Here is a 26,710-nt window from a genome sequence, read left to right on the forward strand (position 1 = left end):
CACCCTGCCCATAGATTTTTCAGCTAACAGCTTTTTCCTCCCAATGATCACCCACCCCTGTATGTCAATAGAACCTGTATATTTGTCAATATAATATGTAACACCACGTATATATTTCATGTCTATAGCATGTATATCTATACCTACATATCCATAGCATATTCAACTGGATATTATTCTGTTCATACTGTAAATACTGTACATCTTGCGCTTGCTGCTTATTACACTTCTGGTTAGATGCCAAACTGCATTTCAATGTCTTGTACTTGTACATGTGTGTTGACAATAAAGTTGAACCTAATCTAAGTAGATCTAGGGCTTTCTTACTGAAGGAGCTGGTGCTGAGTGACCAGGTGAAGTTGAAGGAAGTTGAATTTAATCTTGTACCCTCAGGTCCAAGATTAAATTTTATTCACACCATTCAATTTTATCTGAAATATAAAAATGTATAATAAAAGTTAATAAGTTCAAAATTTACATTTATTCCTAATGGGCAGGCTTGAGACACCAGTGGCAAGGAAAACTCAAAAGTCATCACAAAGAAACAAAAGATGAAGGTTGAAGTCAGGAGTCTAGTTTATTTGAAAACAAAAACTGCTACTGAATAAATTACCATGTATCAAACAAATGAATAGAGAATATATTAACTCGTCTTTTACACAAAGTCAAGAACAATAGCAATATGAAATCCCTTATGCCAACAGTCAAAAGATTTATACCAACAATTTACACTAAAAAAAATCTGACTGTACAGTGATTTGAAGAAATGTTTACTAAACATGCTAATTACTGAAGAAACTACATTCAATATGTGAATGTGCTGCTACCACTGGAAAATCTCTCTACACTGTGAGCTGAAATACAACTTCTCCCCAGATGAAAGGCCCCATGTTGTAGGAGCATACTCTGGCCTTTAAAACAGAGTGACCAAGGGGCTTCAATCCTTGAGAAACTGAAGGGCTGTATAGTAAAGGAACCAACAGGCTACGATCCTAGTCTGGCCACAGGGCTGGAATCAAGGGGATTCGATGTAGCTCTAAAATCTTAGAGTGACTAAGGGGCTGTGATCCTCAAGAGACTGAGGGGCTGCAAGGCTTAAAGTGACTGAGGGGCTGAGATCCTGAATGACTGACAGGCTACGATCCTCAAGAGACTGAGGGGCTGTGATCCTCAAGAGACTGAGGGGCTGTGATCCTCAAGAGACTGAGGGGCTGCAATTCTTAAAGTGACTGAGGAACTGTAAGGTTTAAAGTGACTGAGGGGCTGAGATCCTTGAATGACTGAGAGGCTACGATCCTCAAGAGACTGAGGGGCTGTGATCCTCAAGAGACTGAGGGGCTGCAATCCTATAATGACAAACGTTTGAAGATTGCAGTGTCACAGTCATTCTAGGGTCACAGCCCCTCAGTCACTTTAGGCCTCGCCGCCCCTCAGTCACTTTCAGATCACAGCCCCACACTTATACTAGCATTGCAGCTCCTCAAGCTCTGCTAAAATTGGAGCATCTTAATCTCTTGAGGATTGCAGCTCCTCTGTCCCTTGAAGATTGCAGCCTCTCAGAGGAACTACAGTCCTTATGCGTTTGAGAGGCAATGCTAGTGTGAGTGAAGGACAGGGTGAATAAGTGAGTGAGGGACAGGGTTCATAGAGTGACTTAAAAGGTTGTGATCCCAGCGACTGAGGAATTGCAATCCTACTGAGACTGATGGGCTGGATTCCTCTATAGACCGAAGGGCTGCAATATACAATATACAGAGGAGCATCTTACTTTGAGAGATGTCTGGGCTGCGAACAATGAACTAAGGGAATGACATATTTGAGAAAAGGAAAAATGACAATTTATATAATAATAAAAATAATAAATAAAATAACAGAATGCTATCAGTAATGCTATGTATGACATTATAACTGTATACATTTGCAAGTTGTGACAAGCCTATTACAGGACGTCAGAAAAACATGCAGAAAAACATTCTGAAAAAATTAAAACGTTAACTGTGTGTTGTGCGCTGGTGTGTTTTGAGATTACAACGGTCACTAAAACTCTTTCCACAAGTTAAGCAGTGATATGGTTTTTCTCCTGTGTGAACACGCTGGTGTTTTCGGAGATTACTTTGTTGATTAAAACTCTTTCCACACTGTGAGCAGTGATATGGTTTCTCTCCCGTGTGAATACGCCGGTGTTTTTGGAGATTACTTTGTTGAGTAAAACTCTTTCCACAATCTGAGCAGCGATATGGTTTCTCTCCCGTATGAATGTGCTGGTGCTTCTGGAGATTACTCTGTTGATTAAAACTCTTTCCACACTGTGAGCAGTGATATGGTTTCTCTCCTGTGTGAATGCGCTGGTGTATTTGGAGATTACACTGTTGAGTAAAACTTCTTCCACACTCTAAGCAATGATATGGCTTTTTTCCTGTATGAATGTGTTGGTGTCTTTGAAGTGCTCCTCTCTCACTAAAACTCTTCCCACACTGTAAACACTCATATGGTTTGTCTCCTCGGTGAATGTGCTGGTGTGCTTGGAGATCAATCTGATCATTAAAACTTTCTAGACACCGTGGGCACTCATAGGGTTTCTCTCCTGTGTGAATGCGCTGATGTAGTTGGAGACTACTCTGTAGAGTAAAACTCTTCCCACACTGTGAGCACTGATACAAGCTCTCACCTGTGTGACAGTGCTGATGTTGTTGGAGATTTCTCTGGTAGGTGAAACCCTTTCCGCAGTATGCACAGTGGTAATTTTTTCTCCGGAGTGGTTTCTGTGAGGTGTCAGTGAGAAGGTCAGCAATCTCTCCTGATTTGAATAGTTTCACATATTCTTCATTGTGGCATCTCCTGATGTGTTTGTAGAGGTATATTTGAACTGTGTAGGAAACTGGACACAAGGAGCAGGTGAAGACTTGTGTCAAGGTGTTATCCTTGCCTGGGGTAAAGAAAAAGTGCAAAAGTTCAGATAAAATGTAACTAATTTTATATCAGAAACAATTAAAAACATTCTCTCAGTAGTTTTTGTTATGTTTAGTTTATAAGCGAACACAGAGCAGTACTCCATATTATGTAAAACATAGCATTCCTGTGTAGATATTTCACATTAAATTTGTAGATATATTACAAAGCTGTGAAGTTATTGTTGCTATTGTAGCTATTATTTTGCTAAGTAGTGTGAATTTACATTTTAATTTAAGGCCCCTGGCAGACATCATTATCCAGAGCAATGTAGAAAAGTGCTTTGAATACATCAACACTGGTTAACTAGGTCAGAAACTAAGGATACCATCAACCTAACCCCAACCCCTTTATTTTCATTCATAAAAACAAAATGGAAAAATAAGCGCTAGATCAAGTGTTTTAGAAAGAGGTAAGGGGCGCTGTTGAGCAGCCAATGGAGTAAGATTTGAGACTCCTGCAGAGTTTATGGTAATTGTTATTTTATATTGCAATTTGGATTACCTTTTTGATAGGGTTAGGGTTAGGGTTAGGGTTATTCACCCGTAGGATATTGTGTTAAAGCCTTTTTTCACCACTTGGACATATTATCATGGCTGGTAAGACATCTAAAACCCGTGCCACAGTGACCCAACAACTGAGGCCTGCTACACAGGTAGCGACCCCGGACCCTAGGGCTCCGTCTTCACCCTGCAGCTCCACCTCTCCCAGGGAAGTCGCCCAGGTATTTGACGCGGAGTCCTTGAAGCAAGAACTGCTAATCTCATTAAAGAAAGACATTGCTGAGATTTTTAAGACCGAACTTTGTGCAGCACTGGGTGATGATTTGTCCACAATTACAGCTGACCTACAGTCAGTAAAAACACAGCGAACGATAAGGCCGCTTCAGACACAGAGTTGGCTGCACTCGGAGGTACAGTGGGAGAAATGGGGGATTCTCTCTCCGTCTGTACTGATGATGTAGCTGAGCTTAAAAACAAACTCCGTGTTTCGCTGCAAAATAAGTGTGAAGACCTCGAATCTCGGTCGCGATGGAATAACATTAGGATAGTCGGGATTCCTGAGGATACCGTCATCAACACTACGGTTGTCCCTACACTGCTTAAGGAAGCTTTTAAACTGGATGAAACCCCGCTGTTAGACCAGGCACATAGAACCTCTCAGCCGAAGCCAAAACACGGTGAGCGACCGCGCACTATTGCCAGGTTTCATTACTATAGCGACTGTGAGAATGTTCTACGGCGTGCCAGAGAGAGACGACAAGATGCTGTGGGAGAAATAAAGGTGTCCGTTTTCCCCGACCATACGGCCAAGGTGGCCCGGGATCGAGCCGCCTTTAATGAGGTCAGGAGGCAACTGCGTGGCCTGGAAGGGGTTCGTTATGGTCTTTACTTCCCGGCTCGTCTGCGGATTACATATAAAGGTGTGGAAAAAGCTTAGTCTCAGGCTATTCTCCGAGTTGATGTCACAATCCCACAAGCGGCATCAATGTTTTTTCTCTTGTTCTTGTATAGTTGTCTCCCTTTTGGAGACTTTTTTCTTTTCATTTCTTTCTTTTCTTTTTTTTTTCTTCTTCTATTTCTTCTCTTTTTTCGGGGTGTGTATATGTTCATGGGTGTGTGTGTGTGGTGGGGGGGGGGGGGGCCTGTCCATTTGGTACTATTCATGTGTACTTAAATGAGTACTGTTAAGTTGAATTCCGGTAATCCTAGTGTAGGCCCATCTGTTCGTTTCATTAGCTGGAATATACGTGGCATGAGTAGCTCATCTAAACGTGGTAAAATGTTTAGCCATTTGAAACGACTTAATTCCGACATAGTGTTTTTGCAAGAAACTCATCTCAAATCTAAAGATAGGCATTATAGGCTGCAGGCTTCTTGGATAGGGCAAGTCTTTCATTCTAACTTTAACTCTAAATCAAGAGGAGTTGCTATTTTGATCAATAAAAATATTCACTTTCTACCTACTGATGTTATTGCTGATAAAAATGGCAGATACCTTATGGTTGTAGGCATGTTAATGCAAACAAAGGTGCTGCTGGTAAATGTCTATGCACCTAACTTTGATGATGTTGAATTCGCCAACAGATTACTTAGTAACACCTCATTTAAATTCTCATTTGTTGATTTTTGGAGAAGATTTGAATTGTGTACTTGACCCAGTGGTATATAGATCTAGTTCACTACCAATATCTCAGTCGGCAATGTCAAAATCCTTTTCTGACTTTATGAATCAGAATGAGTTGGTTGACCCTTGGAGAGTTCGTAATCCTTTAATTAAAAAATTCTTTTTCTCTCAGGTTCACCAATCACTCAAGAATAGATTATTTCTTCATAGATAACAGCTTGAACTCGTCTGTTTCTGCCATTGATTATTCAAGTATTTTAATATCAGATCATGCACCACTATTTCTGGATATTCAGCTGTCCACACAGAGATCTACTCCCCCCTTTGGAGATTTAATTCTCTATTGTTGGCAGATAACAAATTTTGTGAATTTCGGTCTAATTCTATTGATGAGTTTCTCCTTTTTTTTACTTCTGCTATTGGTATCCTTGACCAAGAGTGCGCATCCAATCCCCGAGAACTGTTTAAGAAACCTCTTAACCTTAAGACAGAATTTGATCTCATCTCCACTGAGGAAGTAGAGCGATTGCTATTGCAGACACGCGGCACTTACTATGAACATGGGGATAAAGCGAACCGACTATTGGCTCACCAGTTGAAACGTCAATCTGCCTCACGTTTGATACCTAAAATTAATAATAATGTTAATGTAATTGTTACAGACCCAGTAGAAATTAATTCCACGTTCAAATCGTTTTATATCTCTTTGTATAAATCCGAATTTCCAGCTTTGAAAACTCTACCATTGATTCTGACCATGTACAAGAACTAGATGCCCCACTCTCACTTAAAGAAATAAAATTCTCGATTAAAGCGTGCAGTCCAATAAAGCCCCGGGACCTGATGGGTATCCAATTGAGTTCTTCAAGAAATTTGTTAATAAATTAGCACCTCTACTTTTGTCAGTGTTTAATGAATCTTTGGAAAATGGTTTGCTCCCAACTACTATGACTCAAGCTTCAATAGCTCTTCTTTTGAAGAGTGACAAAGATCCAACTTTGTGTGTTCCTATAGGCCTCTATCTTTGTTAAATGCTGATGTAAAGGTTCTGGCAAAAACTATAGCTCTGCACCTAGAGAGAGTGTTGCCCAGCATTATTTCTGAGGAGCAAAACGGTTTTATTAAGGGACGTCATTTATTTTTTAATACTCGCACTCTTTTGAATATTATTCATACAGTACATTCTGAGACGGTACCTGAGATTGTGATTTCAATGGATGCCAAAAAAACATTTGATAGGGTAGAGTGGGAGTATTTATTCGCTGTATTAAAAAAATTTGGTTTTGGTAATAAATTTATTAGTTGGGTGAAATTACTTTATACATCACCTCAAGCCAGTGTGCTTTAACTCTCTTCATTTGAATATATTGTCTTCTGGTAAAGTAGGTTCCTGACTTTTGTATACTATCTGCTTAACTCACTTTGTTCTAGAGTAGTGTGATTTGAATTGTTATATTCTATACCATTGTTGATTTTTATAGTGTTGGTTCTTGTTGTTCTCTCAGCTGATTAATCAGGAGTAGTTTCAGTCTACCTTAAGGTGTGAATTGGGGGCAGGGCTTACCTATTTAAATTGAAGGTGAACCAGCCTACTCTTCAGTGTGCTTTAACTCTCTTCATTTGAATATATTGTCTTCTGGTAAAGTAGGTTCCTGACTTTTGTATACTATCTGCTTAACTCACTTTGTTCTAGAGTAGTGTGATTTGAATTGTTATATTCTATACCATTGTTGATTTTTATAGTGTTGGTCCTTGTTGTTCTCTCAGCTGATTAATCAGTAGTAGTTTCAGTCTACCTTAAGGTGTGAATTGGGGGCAGGGCTTACCTATTTAAATTGAAGGTTCAATTTAAGCGTCTGTAGCGGTTTGTAAGTATCTCTCTCTCTCTCTCTCTCATTGTAAACTTTGTGACTAATACTGTTTTGCTATATTCTACCATACCTTAATTCTCAGTCTTGACTGCAAATATGTGCCTTAAACCCATCTCTGTACTCAATTCCTACACTCGCAGACATTCTCGTCCACAGAGCAGAGGTCACAATCCCAGTAACCTCATCTACCCTCCTCTGTTGTGTAAGTCTCAAACAGTGGTGGTAGGTGGGCTCTGGAATTGCCAGTCTGCTGTGAAAAAAGCTGATTTTATCTCTGCTTTAACTTCCCATTACTCCTTTGATTTTCTTGCGCTAACAGAGACCTGGATATCCCCACAGAACACTGCTACCAGCTGCTTTATCCTCTGCCTATGCTTTCTCTCACTCACCACGAGAAACAGGCAGGGGTGGTGGTACAGGTTTATTGCTGTCAAAGAAATGGTGCTTTACACCTCTCCTCTTGTCTCATTTAACCATCTCCTCTTTTGAATTCCATGCCATTTCAGTTACCTCTCCAATTAACCTTGTTATCATTGTTGTTTACCGCCCTCCTGGTCCCCTAGGTGACTTCCTGGAAGAAATGGACACACTGCTTAGTGCTTTCCCTTCTGATAGCTCCCCGCTGACAGTGCTTGGTGATTTCAACCTCCCCTCTGACAAGCTACATTCTTCTAACCTCTTGTCTCTTCTTGACTCATTCACACTGACACTCAACAGCTACATCCCCACATACAAAGGAGGCAATGTGCTGGACCTGGTTTTCACCCGTCCTTCTCCAGCTACAGACGTGACTGCTACCCCACTACACGTCTCTGATCATCACCTGGTATCCTTTACCATCACTCTCCCTACCCTACCTAAAACTACCTCTCACCCCCTCGCTCTTACCCGCCGCAACCTTTACTCTGTCTCCCCTTCTTCTGTAGCTTCTGGCACTCTTTCTTCCCTTCCTGATCCTGAGTCTTTTTCCTCACTGCCCTTGGACTCGGCCACAGATACTTTCCTCTCATCTCTTTCCTCAACTATGGACTTCCTCTGCCCTATGTCCACTAAACCCAAGAAAACTTCTTGTTCTGCTCCTTGGCTTTCAGATGTGCTGCGAAACAATCGAAGAAAGCTAAGATCATCAGAGAGAAAGTGGAAGAAATCACAACTTGATGCAGATCTTGATTCTTACCGAACACTCATGGCCAAGTTCTCCTCAGATGTGACTTCTGCCAAGACTTCCTTCTACAAGGAAAAGCTTGAAGCTTCCTCACATGACCCTCGGAAATTCCACAACATCATCTCTTCTCTGCTCAACCCCCCGGCTCCACCTTCTTCATCCTCCCTGACTGCAGAAGACTTTGCTTCTTTCTACCAGGAGAAGATTGAGAAAATCTGCCGGACCTTCACTTCAGCCCCGACTGCACTTACATCTCAGAGTATGGACTCCCCTACACCTTTGTTGTCACATTTCTCAACTGTAACAGCAGAAGAGATTCTAAAACTCATCCAGTCTTGCAATCCTACCACCTGCCCATTGGATCCACTCCCTTCCACTTTGCTCCAGACCATCTCGCAAGACCTTCTGCCCTTCATTACAACTATCACCAATAGATCCATAGCATCTGGTCAGGTACCAACTACCTTCAAGAGAGCAAGGGTTATTCCCATCCTGAAGAAACCTGCTCTGGATCCATCAGACATCAGTAACTACAGACCGGTATCACTTCTCTCGTTTCTTTCAAAAATTCTTGAACGCATTGTCTTTAAACAACTGTCTGTCTATCTCTCACAGAACAACCTCCAAGACCCCAACCAGTCTGGCTTTAAAGCAGCTCATTCCACAGAGACAGCCCTTTTAGATGTCTCTGAGAAACTACATGCTGCTAGATCAGCCAATCTCTCATCCGTCCTTATCCTCCTTGACCTTTCAGCAGCGTTTGATACAGTCAACCATAAGACTCTCTTAGCCACCCTCAGGAGTCTTGGGATTTGCGGATCAGCTTGGGAATGGTTCGCTTCCTACCTGGAAGGACGCTCATATCAGGTAACATGGAGGGGAGTGACATCTGCTCCACGCAGACTCTCCACTGGCGTCCCACAAGGCTCAGTACTTGGTCCTCTTCTTTTCTCCCTGTATACTCACTCTCTTGGTGAAGTTATTTCCTCACATGGGTTCTCTTACCAGTGCTATGCTGATGATACACAACTTATCTTCTCTTTCCCACCCGCAGATGCCACAGCTTCTGACCGGATCTCTGCATGTCTGGCAGAAATTTCATCATGGATGACTGCTCATCAGTTAAAGCTTAATCCTAGCAAAACTGAGCTGCTCTTCATCCCAGGTCATGATCTTGCTATATCCTTGCACAACGATCTGATCTCCCCTTCAGCCACAGCTCGCAACCTTGGGGTAACCATGGACAATCAACTGTCCTTTTCCTCCCATGTTGCTAATGTGACTCGCTCATGTCGGTTTCTTCTCTACAACATTAGAAGGATTCGACCATTTCTGTCCACACAGGCTGCTCAGGTACTTGTTCAGTCTCTTGTCATTTCTAGACTGGATTACTGCAATGCACTGCTGGCAGGTCTACCTATGAATGCAATCCGTCCTCTGCAAATGATCCAAAATGCAGCTGCCCGGCTTGTTTTCAACCTGCCAAAGTTCTCGCATACCACCCCGCTGCTGCGATCCCTCCACTGGCTTCCGGTAGCTGCACGCATCAGATTCAAAACACTGATGCTGGCCTACAAAGCCAAAAATGGACCAGCTCCCTCTTACCTCAAAGCCCTCATAACTCCTCGCACTGCACCCCGCACCCTCCGATCTACCAGCACTGCTCGACTGGTTCCACCATCTCTCAGGGTAAGAGGCAAGTATACTACAAGACTCTTCTCTGTACTGGCACCAAGGTGGTGGAGTCACTGGCTATTTTCAAGCGGCGGTTGAAGACCTACTTATTCAGGAAACACTTCAACTAGCACTTCTTCATTATCTTTTGCATATAAAAAAAAAAAAAAACAAAAAAAAAAAAAACACCTTTGACACTTTCATTGTAACTTTGAACAAATGTTTTAAACTCATGGTATCTTAAGTATGTAACTTAGTGAGCCAGCATTAATGTATTCAATGTTAGAGATTTAAGCACTTATGTACGTCGCTCTGGATAAGGGCGTCTGCCAAATGCTGTAAATGTAAATGTAAGCCAGCATTCAAACAAACAATGTGCGCTCAGAGTATTTCCCATTAAAATGTGGGACACGTCAGGGCTGCCCTCTCTCTCCATCTTTATTTGCCTTGGCCATTGAACCATTGGCCATTTTATTATGATCCTTCTTTATTTAAAGGCGTCACTAGGAACGTCATCGAACACAGACTATCATTGTATGCAGATGATTTGTTGCTCTATGTATCTGACCCTGTATCTGGTCTGCCTGGTATCTTGTCCACTCTTTATACATTCAGCTCCTTTTCTGGATATAAATAAAATTTTTCAGAAGAGTGAATGTTATCCAATCAACATGACTGCTTTGCAACTTAAGCATCTGGACATGCCCATCAAAATCAGTCCCGCTGGATTTAGATATCTTGGTATTAATGTGACACGTAAATTCTCAGGTCTTTTTTCTGCAAACTTTGCTCCACTCGTAACTAAAATGAAGACTGACCTTCAGAGATGGAATAATGGAGAGATGGAGTGTTTTGGTGCCTTGTTCGAGGGCACCTCAGTCGTGGCTGGCTCGAGACTCGAACCCACAACCTTAGGGTTAGGAGTCAGACTCTCTAACCTCTTTCTGTCTCACCTCTTTGGTTTCACACACCAAAATCAGCTCAGAATTTACTATTACTAGCATCGGTTAGATGACTAGTGCAGTGAATTAGAAAAGAATAACACTGGTAGGAAATTGCACAAATAATTAAAAAATTTCAAGATGACAAGATAATAACAACTCATATACGTAACTATTTATAGAGCATTTTTTGTTCCAGATGTAGTCAAACGTGATGCCAGCATATTTGACATACTCCTCATCATACCACAGCGAGAGCTCCTGCCCTGGTTTAATGGGTCGACAGCAGCGGTACATAATTCCACGTTGATACTGAAACACCACCAGATTCTGCTCTTCATCATTACGAGCACAATTCACATACCTGAGAGAAACAGAAAAAAAATGAGGTAAAATGAATGAATGAATAAATAAATGTCAAATTTTTTTTTAAACAAAAACAGAACAGACATCACTGACCTCATCCAGTTAGAATGCACCTCTGATGTGGCATCTATGTATTTTTCACACTGCTTGCTCTCATATATCTGCAAAAAAAATCATTATACAACATATATTTTACAAATTAACACTATCAGTGTAGTGGCTCTCAAAGCTGGGATGCAATTATATGTGCAATAATTCAAAAAACAACAATCAGGCTGTTGTCTAAGTCAACAAATCTTTATTATTTTATTAGTGACATTTAGAATTTCATGACACAAAGAAACCACATAAATGACCATCTCAATGGAACCATCGTAAGAACTATGAAGCTGTCTCACCACCCAGGAGTAGCTGCTGTTCATGGCTTCCTCTCGCTCTACCATGTCTCCCTGGTAAGGCCCGAAGTGCGCACCAACAGGAATAGTGTCACTATTGTTAAACACTCCCAGGCCTGAGTCTGGAATACTGGACTTACGAATCTCTAGACCTGGAGGAAGGGTTTGTGTGGCTCGGTCAGAGACCCCCAGTGGAACCGCAACATCAGGGATGAAGAGAGCCGGACCGTGAACCTCACACTTATTGACAAAGAAAGATTTGCAATCCTCACAATCTGAAACAAAATATATGAGCTCATTAAAACCAGACATTTTGTTTACATTTTTGTTTTTTTTATTTCTAAGCATCTCTTAAGGAATAATCTCTATTTTCTACCCTTAACTTAATTTATGTTTAAAATAACCTTGAGTCTAATAAACATCCCGAATAAATATTTCCCAATATTATTAACATGAACTATTTTTTCAGTCATAAATTAATGCTTGTTAAGGTAAAATATCACTGAAGTGTTGTTTATTCTGGACTCTGTGTTCTGGTGTCTTACAGAGATAGTCATCATGTCTAGGTTTATCTTTCACAATGATCTGGAATCCTCCAGTATGTCCTTTGTGTTCCTCAGGAGTGATGACTTCTACCGAGCTTGATGAGGTTGTTGATACTCCATCTAAAGTGTCATAAGTTTTTTTAATCATCGAACGTTAAAACAGTTAATGTTTTAGTATATCTGAAGGAGACATTTTAATGTATGGAACTGTCTTACAGAAATAATCTTCATCTTTATCAGTTTCTTCCTCTTTTAGAGTTTTCTTCCAGAATTCTCTGTCCTGTTGCTCCACAGGGGGGACGTGTCCCACTGATCTCGATGTTCTTCCATCAGAAGTGCTGCACAGCTCCATCTGCATGTCGTCACCAAGCTGATCCTGGGAGAGAGAAGAAATCAGTGCTTATGTGTATAAGTGTGTGTTTGTGTGTATATGTGTGTGTGCATATGTGTATAACTGTGTTTATGTGCATAAGTATTTGTGTGTGTGTGTGTGTGTGTGTGTGTGTGAATAAGTGTGTGCATATGTGTTTGTGACACTACACGTTTTACGTGATTCAAGATGGCACCTCTGTGTTTGGCCTGCCACTTGCTCCTCTGTTTTTTCATGTTTGTTTTTGCTACCGTCTCGTCGTTTACTGTGTATGATCGCACCACGTTGATGGAGCTGCGTTGTACAACTAATCGCCTCTTAAATACCCAGTCCTTTAAACCACCACCATCACTGTTGACATTAAGTCCTACTTTCCTGACACGCCCTGTCTGTCTGCTACCAGGCAGGAAGCGCCGCAGAAGACGCGGTCGGAGAGGCGGGTTACATGTCAGGCTGAGGACTTACCTGGATTCTCCGTCTCCGAGGTGTCAAGATCAACCAGAATTGGGCAATGCTAGAAGATCGCGGGAATGTTACCGATGGCTTCGGCTGGTTGGCTTCAACACTGGCGTTCCATTTCCGTGTCCCCGCCGCGTTGAAACATCCACCCGGGGTTGTGTCCAAGGAAACCTCTGTCCAATTCCTCGTGTGACATCATCGCCTGTCAACTTGTCCACGTTCTGCATGGCACTTTGTAACACCAGATCGCTCAATAACAAAACATTTGTCCTCAGTGATGTCATCTCCTCTCACAATCTGGATCTGTTTATCCTCACCGAAACCTGGCTTCTCCCAGGTGACGTCAGCACCTTTTGGGAAATCCTCCCGTCTGGTTACCTTTACCTAAACACGCCGCGGCAAACGGGTAGGGGTGGGGGTATAGCCACCATTCATAGACAGTCCCTGAATTGCCGCCAGCTGCCCACTAGAGGGTATTCCAGCTTCGAGTTACAAGTATTTCTGCTTACACTACCCTGTCTGTTTATGTGCAGTAATCTACCGGCCGCTCAAATTTAAACAAGGATTTTTTTAATTGAGTTCTCAGAGTTTCTGACAGAGTTTCTAGCAAAGTTTGACAATATTCTAATCTGTGGTGACTTTAAAATTCATGTTTGCTGCCCCTCTGATAAACCTGCTAATGATTTTAAGGCACTTTTAGACTCATTAGATCCATTTCCTGTCCCACCCATAGGTTAGGTCACACTCTTGACCGTATTATCTCTCGTGGGGTGATTGTTTCAACTTGTGAGGTCATGGATTTTCCCATCTCTGACCATTCTTTCATACGGTTTGACATTTGTGCTGTTTCACATGCACCAACGTCTACTGCCCCTCATCGCCGTCGCATTATTACCTCATCTACAGTCGATGATTTTGTTGCTGCCTTCTCTGTTTCTGATCTCGCCTCTACTGCTGAATTGGCATCGCCTCTTTGTCCGAACCGTTTCCTTGCCTCCTTCCATACCATCTGCTCCCAGATTAAGGACTTTGTTGGGCCCTACAAGGTAAAGTCGACCAATGGTCCAATGGACCCCTGGCTCAATGATACAACTCGGGCCCTCAGTCGCCGGTGTAGACAGGCTGAGCGAAAATGGAAGAATGATAGGCTGCAGGGGTCACTGGAGATGTTTAGAGACAGTCTTGCCACCTAGCAGAGTGCACTGAAGGAAGCTAAAGGACAGTACCTTTCTGCTCTCATCAATAGCAATAGCCACCGCCCTGGAATTTTATTCAGCACTATCAATTCTGTTATAAATACGGTGTCTGTCACCTTGAATGACGTTTCTGTAAACACATGCAATGCATTCAAACAACATTTTTTGGACAAGGTTTTGTCTGTTAAGCAAACCATTACACAAGTCCCCGTTGTTGCCATGTCTACTCGTGCGGCACAATGTGTGCTAGAGAACTTTGATGCAGTTACTCTGGTGGACCTCAAAAAAGCTGTCCAAGAGTTGAAGCCCACCACCTGCCCTCTAGACGCTGTTCCTTTCAGGATTTTGAAGGAGGCTGTTGACATCATAGGTCCCATCCTTGTCCCCTTCATAAACAGCTGTTTTAGGGTGGGTACTGTTCCCACTGCTCTCAAACATGCTATTGTTAGACCGTTGCTCAAGAAACCCAACCTTGATCCTTCCATACTCTACAACTTCCGCCATATATCTAACCTGTCATTTCTGTCTAAGTTGATGGAGAAGCTTGTTTTCGCCCAGCTTCAGTCTCACCTTCAACTGCACGGCATTGGTGATACATTTCAGTCTGGTTTCAGCTCGAGACATAGCACTGAATCAGTATTATTGAAGGTCCATAATGACATTCTTGGAGCCCTAGATGGTAAAAGCTCTGTGGTTTTGGTGTTACTGGACCTAACCGCTGCATTTGACACCGTGGATCATGCCATCCTCATCTCTCGTCTACAACATGTTGTTGGTCTGCAGGGTGCGGTGCTAAATTGGTTCTCATCATACCTCACTAACAGAATTTTTTCAGTAATGCTTAATGATTATTCTTCCTCGGTTGATTCTTTGTCATCTGGTGTGCCTCAAGGATCTATTCTTGGTCCTATTCTGTTCTCACTCTATATGCTGCCACCTGGTCAACTCATCTCCAATCACAACGTTCAATTTCATTTCTATGCTGACGACCTCCAGATCTATCTTCCTGTGATTCTGAGTAATCGTTCTGCATTGGACCCTCTCCATAATTGCCTTCAGGATATCAAACAGTGGCTTTCCCAGAACTTCCTTCATCTGAATAAAGAAAAGACTGAGTACATCCTGTTTAGCCCGGATTCACCCAGCAGTTCTCTTAGTTTTGGTCCTCTAACACCTCAGTTTTCACCTACCGTGCGTAACCTGGGTGTTATCTTTGACAAGAGTATGCACTTCGATAAACAGATCAGTGCAGTAATGAATTCGAGCTTTTAACAGCTAAGACTACTCAGCAAGGTCAAATCATTCTTGTCCCAAGCTGACCTTGAAAAAGCTATACATGCCTTCATCAGCTCGAGGATTGACTACTGTAATGCTCTCTACACTGGACTTAATCAATCACTTCTAAATGGGCTCCAAATGGTACAAAACACGACAGCATGTCTTCTCTCTAACACCTCCAAACACTCACACATCACCCCTGTCCTCCTCTTGCTTCACTGGCTTCCAGTGCGGTTTAGGGTGGAGTATAAGGTCCTGCTGTTTGTCTTCAAGGCCATCAATGATCTGGCCCCAGCCTAACTCGCCCGAATTAATAAAGGTCTACCAACCAGCCAGATCTCTCCTCTCCTCTGGACCTCTCTGGTCACTCCCAAGTACAAATACAAAAAGTTTGAGGGCCGGTCATTTGCCGTCCAGGGACCAAAGCTGTGGAACGCACTTCCAGCACACTTACGATGCATCACTGTGCTGAGTGTTTTTAAATCGCAGTTGAAAACTCATTTATTCATACAAGCTTTTAACACGTAGCCCCTGATTCAAATGCTATTTTATTTTCATTGTGTTCTTATATTTCATTGTCTATTGTTGTTTTACTGGAAAGCACCTTGTGTTCCTTTTGGTTGTTGTAAGGTGCTCTATAAATAATATTTGATTGATTGACTGATTGTGTGTGTGTGTGAACTGTACAGCATGCAGCGTTGATCAAATTTAAAATATAATGTCATGACACAAAGAAACCACATAAATGACCATCTCAATAGAACCATCGTAAGAACCATGAAGCTCTCTCACCTCCCAGGAGTAGCTGCTGTTCATGGCTTCCTCTCGCTCTACCATGTCTCCCTGGTAAGGCCCGAAGTGCGCACCAACAGGAATAGTGTCACTATTGTTAAACACTCCCAGGCCTGAGTCTGGAATACTGGACTTACAAATCTCTAGACCTGGAGGAAGGGTTTGTGTGGCTCGGTCAGAGACCCCCAGTGGAACCGCAACATCAGGGATGAAGAGAGCCGGACCGTGAACCTCACACTTATTGACAAAGAAAGATTTGCAATCCTCACAATCTGAAACAAAATATATGAGCTCATTAAAACCAGACATTTTGTTTACATTTTTGTTTTTTTTATTTCTAAGCATCTCTTAAGGAATAATCTCTATTTTCTACCCTTAACTTAATTTATGTTTAAAATAACCTTGAGTCTAATAAACATCCCGAATAAATATTTCCCAGTATTATTAACATGAACTATTTTTTCAGTCATAAATTAATGCTTGTTAAGGTAAAATATCACTGAAGTGTTGTTTATTCTGGACTCTGTGTTCTGGTGTCTTACAGAGATAGTCATCATGTCTAGGTTTATCTTTCACAATGATCTGGAATCCTCCAGTATGCCCTTTGTGTTCCTCAGGAGAGATGACTTCTACCGAGCTTGATGAGGCTCCATCTAAAGTGTCAAAAGTTTTTTTTAATCATCGAACATTAAAACAGTTAAAGTTTTAGTATATCTGAAGAAGACATTTTAATGTATGGAACTGTCTTACAGAAATAATCTTCATCTTTATCAGTTTCTTCCTCTTTTAGAGGTTTTTTCCAGAATTCTCTGTCCTGTTGCTCCATAGGGGGGACGTGTCCCACTGATCTCGATGTTCTTCCATCAGAAGTGCTGCAAAGCTCCATCTGCATGTCGTCACCAAGCTGATCCTGGGAGAGAGAAGAAAACAGTGGTTAAATAAGCTCTCTCTGGGTTTGTAGAGTAGTTCTGGTTCTGCAAATTCTGAACTCCAGAAATGATAAGATATAATTGGTATTGATTTCAATTCAGTTCAATTCAAGTTTATTTGTATAGCGCTTTTTACAATTGACATCGTCTCAAAGCACCTTTACAGAAAATAAACATAGAACAGAAGGTTAATATAAAGAATAATGAAGATAAATAGAATAAAAAATTCAAGATTAATATTATATATATATTTAAATGTGTTTGTATTTATTCCCAATGAGCAAGTCTGAGGTGACTCAGGTGACTGTGGGGAGGAAAAACTCCCACAAAGGAAGAAACCTTAAGAGGAAGTGTGTGTATGTATGTGTATAAGTGTGTGCATATGTGTTTGTGTGTGTGTATAAGTGTGTGCATACGTGTTTGTGACACTACAAGTTTTACGGGATTCAAGATGGCGCCGCTGTGTTTGGCCTGCCACTTGCTCCTCTGTTTTTTCATGTTTGTTTTTGCTACCGTCTCGTCGTTTACTGTGTATGATCGCACCACGTTGATGGAGCTGCGTTGTACAACTAATTGCCTCTTAAATAACCAGTCCTTTAAACCAGCACCGCCACTGTTGACATTAATTCCTACTTTCCTGAGACGCCAAGCGCCGCAGAAGACACGGTCGGAGAGGCGGGTTACATGTCAGGCTGAGGATTCACCTGGATTCTCCATCTCCGAGGTGTCAAGATCAACCAGAATTGGGCAATGCTTGAAGATCGCAGGAATGTTACCGATGGCTTCGGCCGGTTGGCTCCAACACTGGCGTTCCGTTTCCGTGTCCCCGCCGCGTTGAAACATCCACCCGGGGTTGTGTCCAAGGAAACCTCCATCCAATTCCTCGTGTGACATCATCGCCTGTCAACTTGTCCACGTTCCGCCTGGCACTTTGTAACACCAGATCGCTCAATAACAAAACATTTGTCCTCAGTGATATCATCTCCTCTCACAATCTGGATCTGTTTATCCTCACCGAAACCTGGCTTCTCCCAGGTGACGTCCGCGCCTTTTTGGAAATCCTCCCCTCTGGACAATATTCTAATCTGTGGTGACTTTAACATTCATGTTTGCTGCCCCTCTGATAAACCTGCTAATGAATTTAAGGCACTTTTAGACTCATTAGATCTGGCTCAATCCATTTCCTGTCTCACCCATAGGTTAAGTCACACTAAATCCTCCCCTCTGGACAATATTCTAATCTGTGGTGACTTTAACATTCATGTTTGCTGCCCCTCTGATAAACCTGCTAATGAATTTAAGGCACTTTTAGACTCATTAGATCTGGCTCAATCCATTTCCTGTCTCACCCATAGGTTAAGTCACACTCTTGACCCATTTTCCCATCTCCATCAATCCATCCATCCATTTTCTACCGCTTATCCGGGGCCGGGTCGCAGGGGCAGCAGTCTAAGCAGGGACGCTCAGACTTCCCTCTCCCCAGACACTTCCTCCAGCTCTTCCGGGGGAATACTGAGGCGTTCGCAGGCCAGCCGAGAGACATAGTCCCTCCAGCGTGTCCTAGGTCATCCCCGGGGCCTCCTGATGGTTGGACATGCCCGGAACACCTCCCCAGGGAGGCGTCCAGGAGGCATCCGGAACAGATTCCCGAGCCACCTTAGCTGACTCCTCTCGATGTGGAGGAGCAGCAGCTCTACTCTGAGCTCCTCCCGAGTGACTGAGCTCCTCACCCTCTCTAAGGGAGCGGCCAGCCACCCTGCGGAGGAAACTCATTTCGGCCGCCTGTATCCGGGATCTTGTCCTTTCGGTCATGACCCAAAGCTCATGACCATATTTGAGGGTAGGAACATAGATTGACTGGTAAATAGAGAGCTTCGCCTTGCGGCTCAGTGCTTTCTTCACCACAACAGACCGGTATATCGACTGCATCACTGCAGAAGATACACCGATTCGCCTGTCGATCTCCTGCTCCATCCTTCCCTCACTCGTGAACAAGACCCCAAGATACTTAAACTCCTCCACTTGAGGCAGGAGCGTTCTGCCAACCTGAAGGGGGCAAGCCACCCTTTTCCGGTTGAGAACCATGGCCTCGGACTTGGAGGTGCTGATTCTCATCCCCGCCGCTTCACACTCGGCTGCAAACCGTCCCAGTGCACGCTGAAGGTCCTGATTTGAGGAAGCCAACAGGACAACATCATCTGCAAAAAGCAGAGACGAAATCCCGTGGTCCCCAAACCGGACTCCCTCCGGCCCCCGACTGCGCCTAGACTTCCCATCTCTGACCATTCTTTCATACGGTTTGACATTTGTGCTGTTTCACCTGCACCAACGTCTACTGCCCCTCATCGCCGTCGCATTATTACCTCATCTACAGTCGATGATTTTGTTGCTGCCTTCTTTGTCCGAACCGTTTCCTTGCCTCCTTCCATACCATCTGCTCCCAGATTAAGGACTCTGTTGCGCCCTACAAGGTAAAGTCGACCAATGGTCCATTGGACCCCTGGCTCAATGATACAACTCGGGCCCTCAGGCGCCGATGTAGACAGGCTGAGTGAAAATGGAAGAATGATAGGCTGCAGGGGTCACTGGAGATGTTTAGAGACAGTCCTGCCACCTAGCAGAGTGCACTTAAGGAAGCTAAAGGACAGTACCTTTCTGCTCTCATCAATAGCAATAGCCACCGCCCTGGAATTTTATTCAGCACTATCAATTCTGTTCGCCTTGAATGATGTTTCTGTAAACACATGCAATGCATTCAAACAACATTTTTTGGACAAGGTTTTGTCTGTTAGGCAAGCCATTACACAAGTCCCCGTTGTTGCCATGTCTACTCGTGCGGCACAATGTGTGCTAGAGAACTTTGATGCAGTTACTCTGGTGGACCTCAAAAAAGCTGTCCACGAGTTGAAGCCCACCACCTGCCCTCTAGATGCTGTTCCTGCCAGGATTTTGAAGGAGGCTGTTGACATCATAGGTCCCATCCTTGTCCCCTTCATAAACAGCTATTTTAAGGTGGGTACTGTTCCCGCTGCTCTCAAACAAGCTATTGTTAGACCGTTGCTCAAGAAACCCAACCTTGATCCCTCCATACTCTCCAACTTCCACCCTATATCTAACCTGTCATTTCTGTCTAATTTGATGGAGAAGCTTGTTTTTGCCCAGTTTCAGTCTCACCTTCAACTGCACGGCATTGGTGATACATTTCAGTCTGGTTTCAGGTCGAGACATAGCACTGAATCAGCGTTATTGGTCCATAATGACATTCTTGGCATTTGACACCATGGATCATGCCATCCTCATCTCTCGTCTACAACATGTTGTTGGTCTGCAGGGTGCGGTGCTAAATTGGTTCTCATCATACCTCACTAACAGAACTTTTTCAGTAATGCTTAATGATTATTCTTCCTCGGTTGCTCCTTTGTCATCTGGTGCGCCTCAAGGATCTATTCTTGGTCCTATTCTGTTCTCACTCTATATGCTGCCACTTGGTCAACTCATCTCCAATCACAACGTTCAATTTCATTTCTATGCTGACGACCTCCAGATCTATCTTCCTGTGATTCTGAGTAATCGTTCTGCATTGGACCCTCTCCATAATTGCTTTCAGGATATCAAACAGTGGCTTTCCCAGAACTTCCTTCATCTGAATAAAGAAAAGACTGAGTACATCCTGTTTAGCCCGGATTCACCCAGCAGTTCTCTTAGTTTTGGTCCTCTAGCACCTCAGTTTTCACCTACCGTGCGTAACCTGGGTGTTATCTTTGACAAGAGTATGCACTTCGATAAACAGATCAGTGCAGTAGTGAATTCGAGCTTTTAACAGCTAAGACTACTCAGCAAGGTCAAATCATTCTTGTCCCAAGCTGACCTTGAAAAAGCTATACATGCCTTCATCAGCTCGAGGATTGACTACTGTAATGCTCTCTACAATGGACTTAATTAATCACTTCTCAATCGGCTCCAAATGGTACAAAACGCGGCATCACGTCTTCTCTCTAACACCTCCAAACACTCACACATCACCCCTGTCCTCCTCTCGCTTAACTGGCTTCCCGTGCGGTTTAGGGTGGAGTATAAGGTCCTGCTGTTTGTGTTCAAGGCCATCAGTGATCTGGCCCCGGCCTACCTCGCCGAATTAATAAAGGTCTACCAACCAGCCAGATCTCTCCGCTCCTCTGGACCTCTCTGGTCACTCCCAAGTATAAATATAAAATATAAAAAAGTTTGGAGGCCGGTCATTTGATGTCCAGGGACCAAAGCTGTGGAACGCACTTCCAGCACACATACGATGCATCACTGTGCTGAGTGTTTTTAAATCGCAGTTGAAAACTCATTTATTCATGCAAGTTTTTAACACGTAGCCCCTGATTCAAATGCTATTTTATGTTCATTGTGTTCTTATATTTTATTGTCTATTGTTGTTTTACTGGAAAGCACCTTGTGCTCCTTTTGGTTGTTGTAAGGTGCTCTATAAATAAAATTTGATTGATTGATTGACTGAATGTGTGTGTGTGTGAACTGTACAGCAAGCAGTGTTGATCAAATTTAAAATATAATGTCATGACACAAAGAAACCACATAAATGACCATCTCAATGGAACCATTGTAAGAACCATGAAGCTCTCTCACCTCCCAGGAGTAGCTGCTGTTCATGGCTTCCTCTCGCTCTACCGTGTCTCCCTGGTAAGGCCCGAAGTGCGCACCAACAGGAATAGTGTCACTATTGTTAAACACTCCCAGGCCTGAGTCTGGAATACTGGACTTCCGAATCTCTAGACCTGGAGGAATACTGGACTTCCGAATCTCTAGACCTGGAGGAAGGGTTTGTGTGGCTCGGTCAGAGACCCCCAGTGGAACTGCAACATCTGGAATACTGGACTTCCGAATCTCTAGACCTGGAGGAACGGTTTGTGTGGCTCGGTCAGAGACCCCCAGTGGAACCACAACATCTGGAATTCTGGACTTCCGAATCTCTAGACCTGGAGGAATACTGGACTTCCGAATCTCTAGACCTGGAGGAAGGGTTTGTGTGGCTCGGTCAGAGACCCCCAGTGGAACTGCAACATCTGGAATACTGGACTTCCGAATCTCTAGACCTGGAGGAACGGTTTGTGTGGCTCGGTCAGAGACCCCCAGTGGAACCGCAACATCAGGGATGAAGAGAGCCGGACCGTGAACCTCACACTTATTGACAAAGAAAGATTTGCAATCCTCACAATCTGAAACAAAATATATGAGCTCATTACTCGTTTTTGTTTTTTTATTTATAAGCATCTCTTAAGGAATAATCTCTATTTTCTACCCTTAACTTAATTTATGTTTAAAATAACCTTGAGTCTAATAAACATCCCGAATAAATATTTCCCAGTATTATTAACATGAACTATTTTTTCAGTCATAAATTAATGCTTGTTAAGGTAAAATATCACTGAAGTGTTGTTTATTCTGGACTCTGTGTTCTGGTGTCTTACAGAGATAGTCATCATGTCTAGGTTTATCTTTCACAATGATCTGGAATCCTCCAGTATGCCCTTTGTGTTCCTCAGGAGAGATGACTTCTACCGAGCTTGATGAGGCTCCATCTAAAGTGTCATAAAAGTTTTTTTTAATCATCGAACATTAAAACAGTTAAAGTTTTAGTATGTCTGAAGGAGACATTTTAATGTATGGAACTGTCTTACAGAAATAACCTTTATCTTTATCAGTTTCTTCCTCTTTTAGAGGTTTTTTCCAGAATTCTCTGTCCTGTTGCTCCACAGGGGGGACGTGTCCCACTGATTTCGATGTTCTTCCATCAGAAGTGCTGCACAGCTCCATCTGCATGTCGTCACCAAGCTGATCCTGGGAGAGAGAAGAAAACAGTGGTTAAATAATCTCTCTCTGGGTTTGTAGAGTAGTTCTGGTTCTGCAAATTCTGAACTCCAGAAGTGATGAGATATAATTGGTATTGATTTCAATTCAGTTCAATTCAAGTTTATTTCTATAGCACTTTTTACAAACCTTTTTACAAACAAAGCACTTTTTATCGTCTCAAAGCAGCTTTACAGAAAATAAACATAGAACAGAAGGTTAATATAAAGAATAATAAAGATTAATAGAATAAAACATTCAAGATTAATATTAGATATATTTAAATGTGTATGTATTTATTCCCAATGAGCAAGTCTGAGGTGACTCAGGTGACTGTGGGGAGGAAAAACTCCCACAAAGGAAGAAACCTTGAGAGGAAGTGTGTGTTTGTATATGTGTATAAGTGTGTGTGTGTTTGTGCGTATATATGTGTGTATGTATGTGTATAAGTGTGTGTGCGTATATACATGTCTGTGTGTGTGTATGTGTGTGCATAAGTGTTTGTGTGTGTGTGTATAAGTGTGTGCATAACTGTTTGTGTGTGTGTGTTTATAAGTGCGTGTATATGTGTATAACTGTGTGTTTGTGCATAAATGTGTTTGTGTGTGTGTGAACTGTACAGCGAGCAGTATTGATCAAATTTAAAATATAAATGTAATGTGGCTTTAATATTTCGTTTTTGAATAACAGCCGCTTATTAAAACTTTCATTTCAGATGCAGGACGAAGCTAAAAGAAATAAACTCAGCATTACTCCGAGTTAGTCATAACTAATACACCCTACAGCATATTTCCACAATATGATATGCCACACACACCACACTTTAACTCCAACAGTTCAACACTGGACTATACATACACACTGCATTTAATACAATAATCTATCTGTTACCACTGGATACCATCCAATGCACATCCATGACATTTCTGTATCCGTACACTCTGTTGCACCTTAACATATTATATATATATATATATAATATACAGTACTGTGCAAAAGTTTTAGGCATGTGTGAAAAAATGCTGCAAACAAAGACTGCTTTCAAAAATGGAGGTGTTAAACATTTATTTTCATAAATGTATAAAATGCAGTGAATGAACAAAAGAGAAATCTAAATCAAATCAATATTTGGTGTGACCACATTTTTCCTTCAAAACAGCAGCAATTCTTCTAGGTACACTTGCACATAGTTTTTGAAGGAACTCGGTTGGTAGGTTGTTCCAAACATTTTGGAGAACTAACCGCAGATCTTCTGTGGATGTAGGCTCTTTCACGACAGAAGGATGTTACATCCACAGATCAAGGAAGCATTGTACACATGCAATAGGAGGCATTCAAAGTCAGCAGCTGGTAGCGGACTAGTGCAAGATGTGGTGTGCAACATGAGCATGTAAACATTTAAACATTTTTGATGTGCCAGTGTGCTAATGCTGAGGTGAGTGTGACTGATGGCAGTCAGGTTGGTCATGTCACAGGAGGCCTGTGTATTTTCAGGGGTGGCAGTGGAGGTTTGAGTTCAGGGCTCTCACAGCTTGGGGGAAGAAACTGTTCCGCAGTCTAGCAGAGCAAGCTCTGATGCTCCTGTACCTTCTTCCTGATGGTAGAAGCTGAAAGATGTTGTAGGAGGGATGGGTGGGGTCCCCCGCTATGCTGTTGGCCCTGCTGAGGCATCGCTTCATGAAGATGTCCTCGATCGAGGGGAGAGGGGCACCGATGATCTTTGCGGCTGCATTCACTATCCTCTGAAGGGTCTTGCGATAGGCTGCTCTGCAGTTCCCGTGCCATACAGTGATGCAGTTCATAAACGCGCTCTCAAAGGTTCCTCTGTAGAAGGTGGTGAGGATGGGTGGAGGGAGACGTGCTCTCTTCAGGCGGCGGAGAAAGTGCAGCCGCTGATGTGCCTTCTTGGAGAGTGACCGTGTGTTGGTGGACCAGGTGAGATTCTCCGTGATATGCACCCCCAGGAATTTTGTACTGCCAACCTTTCAACTGTTGTGTTGATGATGGTCAGTGGACAGTGCTCAATGGAGTTTCTCCTGAAGTCCATCACAACCGCCTTTGTCTTTTCAACATTAAGGGACAGATTATTTATTTCACACCATTTAGCCAGCTGAGCCACTTCCTCTCTGTAATGAGTTTCATCGATGTTGCTGATGAGACCGATCGCAGTTGTGTCATCAGCAAACTTGCCGATGCGATTGGAGCTGAACATTGCAGTGCAGTCGTGTGTCAGCAGCGTGAAGAGCAGTGGGCTGAGCACACAGCCTTGTGGTGCGCCTGTGCTCAGTGTTGTAGTGCTCGATGTTTTCTGGCCGATACGCACTGACTGTGGTCTTCCAGTTAGAAAGTCCAGAATCCAATTACAGAGGTAGTTGTTAAGGCCCAGCAGTTGCAGTTTTTGAATGAGCTGTTGTGGTTTGATTGTGTTGAATGCTGAGCTGAAGTCTATGAACAGCATTCTGACATGAGAATTTTTGTTTTCAAGGTGTGTGAGGGCTAGGCGGAGGCTGAGGGCAATTGCATCATGTGTGGATTGGTTCTGGCGATATGCAAATTGGAGCAGATCGAGGGTGTTGGGGAGACTGGTTGTTATGTTTTTCATGACTAGCCTCTCAAAGCACTTCATCACGATTGGAGTCAGTGCTATGGGACAGTAGTCATTCAAACAGGACACAGGTGCTTTCTTTGGGGCCGGTATGATGGTCGTGGACTTGAGACATGTGGGGACAACTGGCTCAGTGAGATGTTAAAGATATCCGTAAGGACGTCAGTCAACTGTGCCACAAAATCTCTCAGTACCCTGCCTGGTATACCATCGGGGCCCGCAGCCTTGCGTCGGTTAATCCTGGATAGGTTTTCCTTACATCAGCTGGAGAGAGACAGAGCACCTGGTTGTTAGGCGATGTGGCCAGTTTTTGTGCAGGTGTGTTATTCTGCATGTCAAACCACGAGTAGAAAAGGTTCAGTGTGTCAGGGAGTGAAGTGTTGTTTTCACAGGCCTGCGGCAGAGGCTTGTAGTCCGTGATGGATCGGATGGATTTCCACAGGCTTCGTGTGTCTTTACTGTCTGTGAAGTGGCTGTTGATTTTATCTGCATATAAAGGTAGTAACACCATATATTGATTTGATTTAGATTTTTCTTTTGTTTGCTCACTTTGCATTTTGTAAACTGACAGAAATAAATTGACATTATTTATATTTCTGAAAGCAGTCTTTGTTTACAGCAATTTTTCAAACCTGCCTAAAACTTTTTCACAGTAGTGTATATATGTATAAATATACTGTATATATGTATGTACATACTGTATATAATGTGTAGTGCTACTGTAAGTATGTCTAATAGTACACTGTGTGTACTGACTATGTATGAGCATATTGCACATTTTCACATTTGCACATTTTCACCTGTATTTGAATTGTTTTTGCAATTTCTGGAGCTCGCTCCCAAGAATTTCACTCACCAAGACACATGTGGTGATTTGACAATAAAAGTGACTTGACTTGGAAAAAAAAGTTAGCAGAAATGTAATAACATAGCAAAATGTAAACCAATAGATTGCACTGGCCTCCATTTTCCAGGCCTTGACTACCACAGAAGCAGAGACCTAATAAGCTTGAGAAAAAATGCTTCATTTTACATTGTGATTGAGACTTTTTTTAGTAAGGCAAAGTGTGGGGGATGCTTTCATTTTACAGCAATCATAGGGAAATATGTTTATTACAATTGTTAAGTTTATTATGTTTATTACAAGCTTAATAATATTTATTATGCTTTTGTGTTACTCAATGAAATAATTGTGTTA

General features: G+C 42.6%; 1 protein-coding gene across 5 annotated transcripts in view; it reads right to left on the minus strand.

Moving 5' to 3' along the window:
* Positions 1 to 588: 588 nt before the first annotated feature.
* Positions 589 to 26,710, minus strand: part of LOC132855719 (histone-lysine N-methyltransferase PRDM9-like) — a 32,244-nt gene continuing 6,122 nt past the window's right edge. For 2 of the 5 annotated variants that reach the window (XM_060884888.1, XM_060884889.1), the window contains exons 3-15: positions 22,739 to 22,898; positions 22,529 to 22,639; positions 21,869 to 22,276; positions 21,687 to 21,835; positions 16,879 to 17,038; positions 16,671 to 16,781; positions 16,129 to 16,400; positions 12,250 to 12,409; positions 12,034 to 12,153; positions 11,492 to 11,763; positions 11,187 to 11,254; positions 10,901 to 11,091; positions 589 to 2,926 (exon numbers count right to left, since the gene is read on the minus strand). In XM_060884888.1, the coding sequence (XP_060740871.1) occupies positions 1,992 to 2,926; positions 10,901 to 11,091; positions 11,187 to 11,254; positions 11,492 to 11,763; positions 12,034 to 12,153; positions 12,250 to 12,409; positions 16,129 to 16,400; positions 16,671 to 16,781; positions 16,879 to 17,038; positions 21,687 to 21,835; positions 21,869 to 22,276; positions 22,529 to 22,639; positions 22,739 to 22,898 (3,117 nt within the window). In that variant the 3' untranslated portion in view covers positions 589 to 1,991. The remainder of the gene's footprint in view (positions 2,927 to 10,900; positions 11,092 to 11,186; positions 11,255 to 11,491; positions 11,764 to 12,033; positions 12,154 to 12,249; positions 12,410 to 16,128; positions 16,401 to 16,670; positions 16,782 to 16,878; positions 17,039 to 21,686; positions 21,836 to 21,868; positions 22,277 to 22,528; positions 22,640 to 22,738; positions 22,899 to 26,710) is intronic. The other 3 variants (XM_060884890.1, XM_060884892.1, XM_060884891.1) reach the window with 3 other exon arrangements.

The sequence above is a fragment of the Tachysurus vachellii genome, chromosome 13, assembly GCF_030014155.1.
Source record: "Tachysurus vachellii isolate PV-2020 chromosome 13, HZAU_Pvac_v1, whole genome shotgun sequence".
Classification (NCBI taxonomy): domain Eukaryota; kingdom Metazoa; phylum Chordata; class Actinopteri; order Siluriformes; family Bagridae; genus Tachysurus; species Tachysurus vachellii.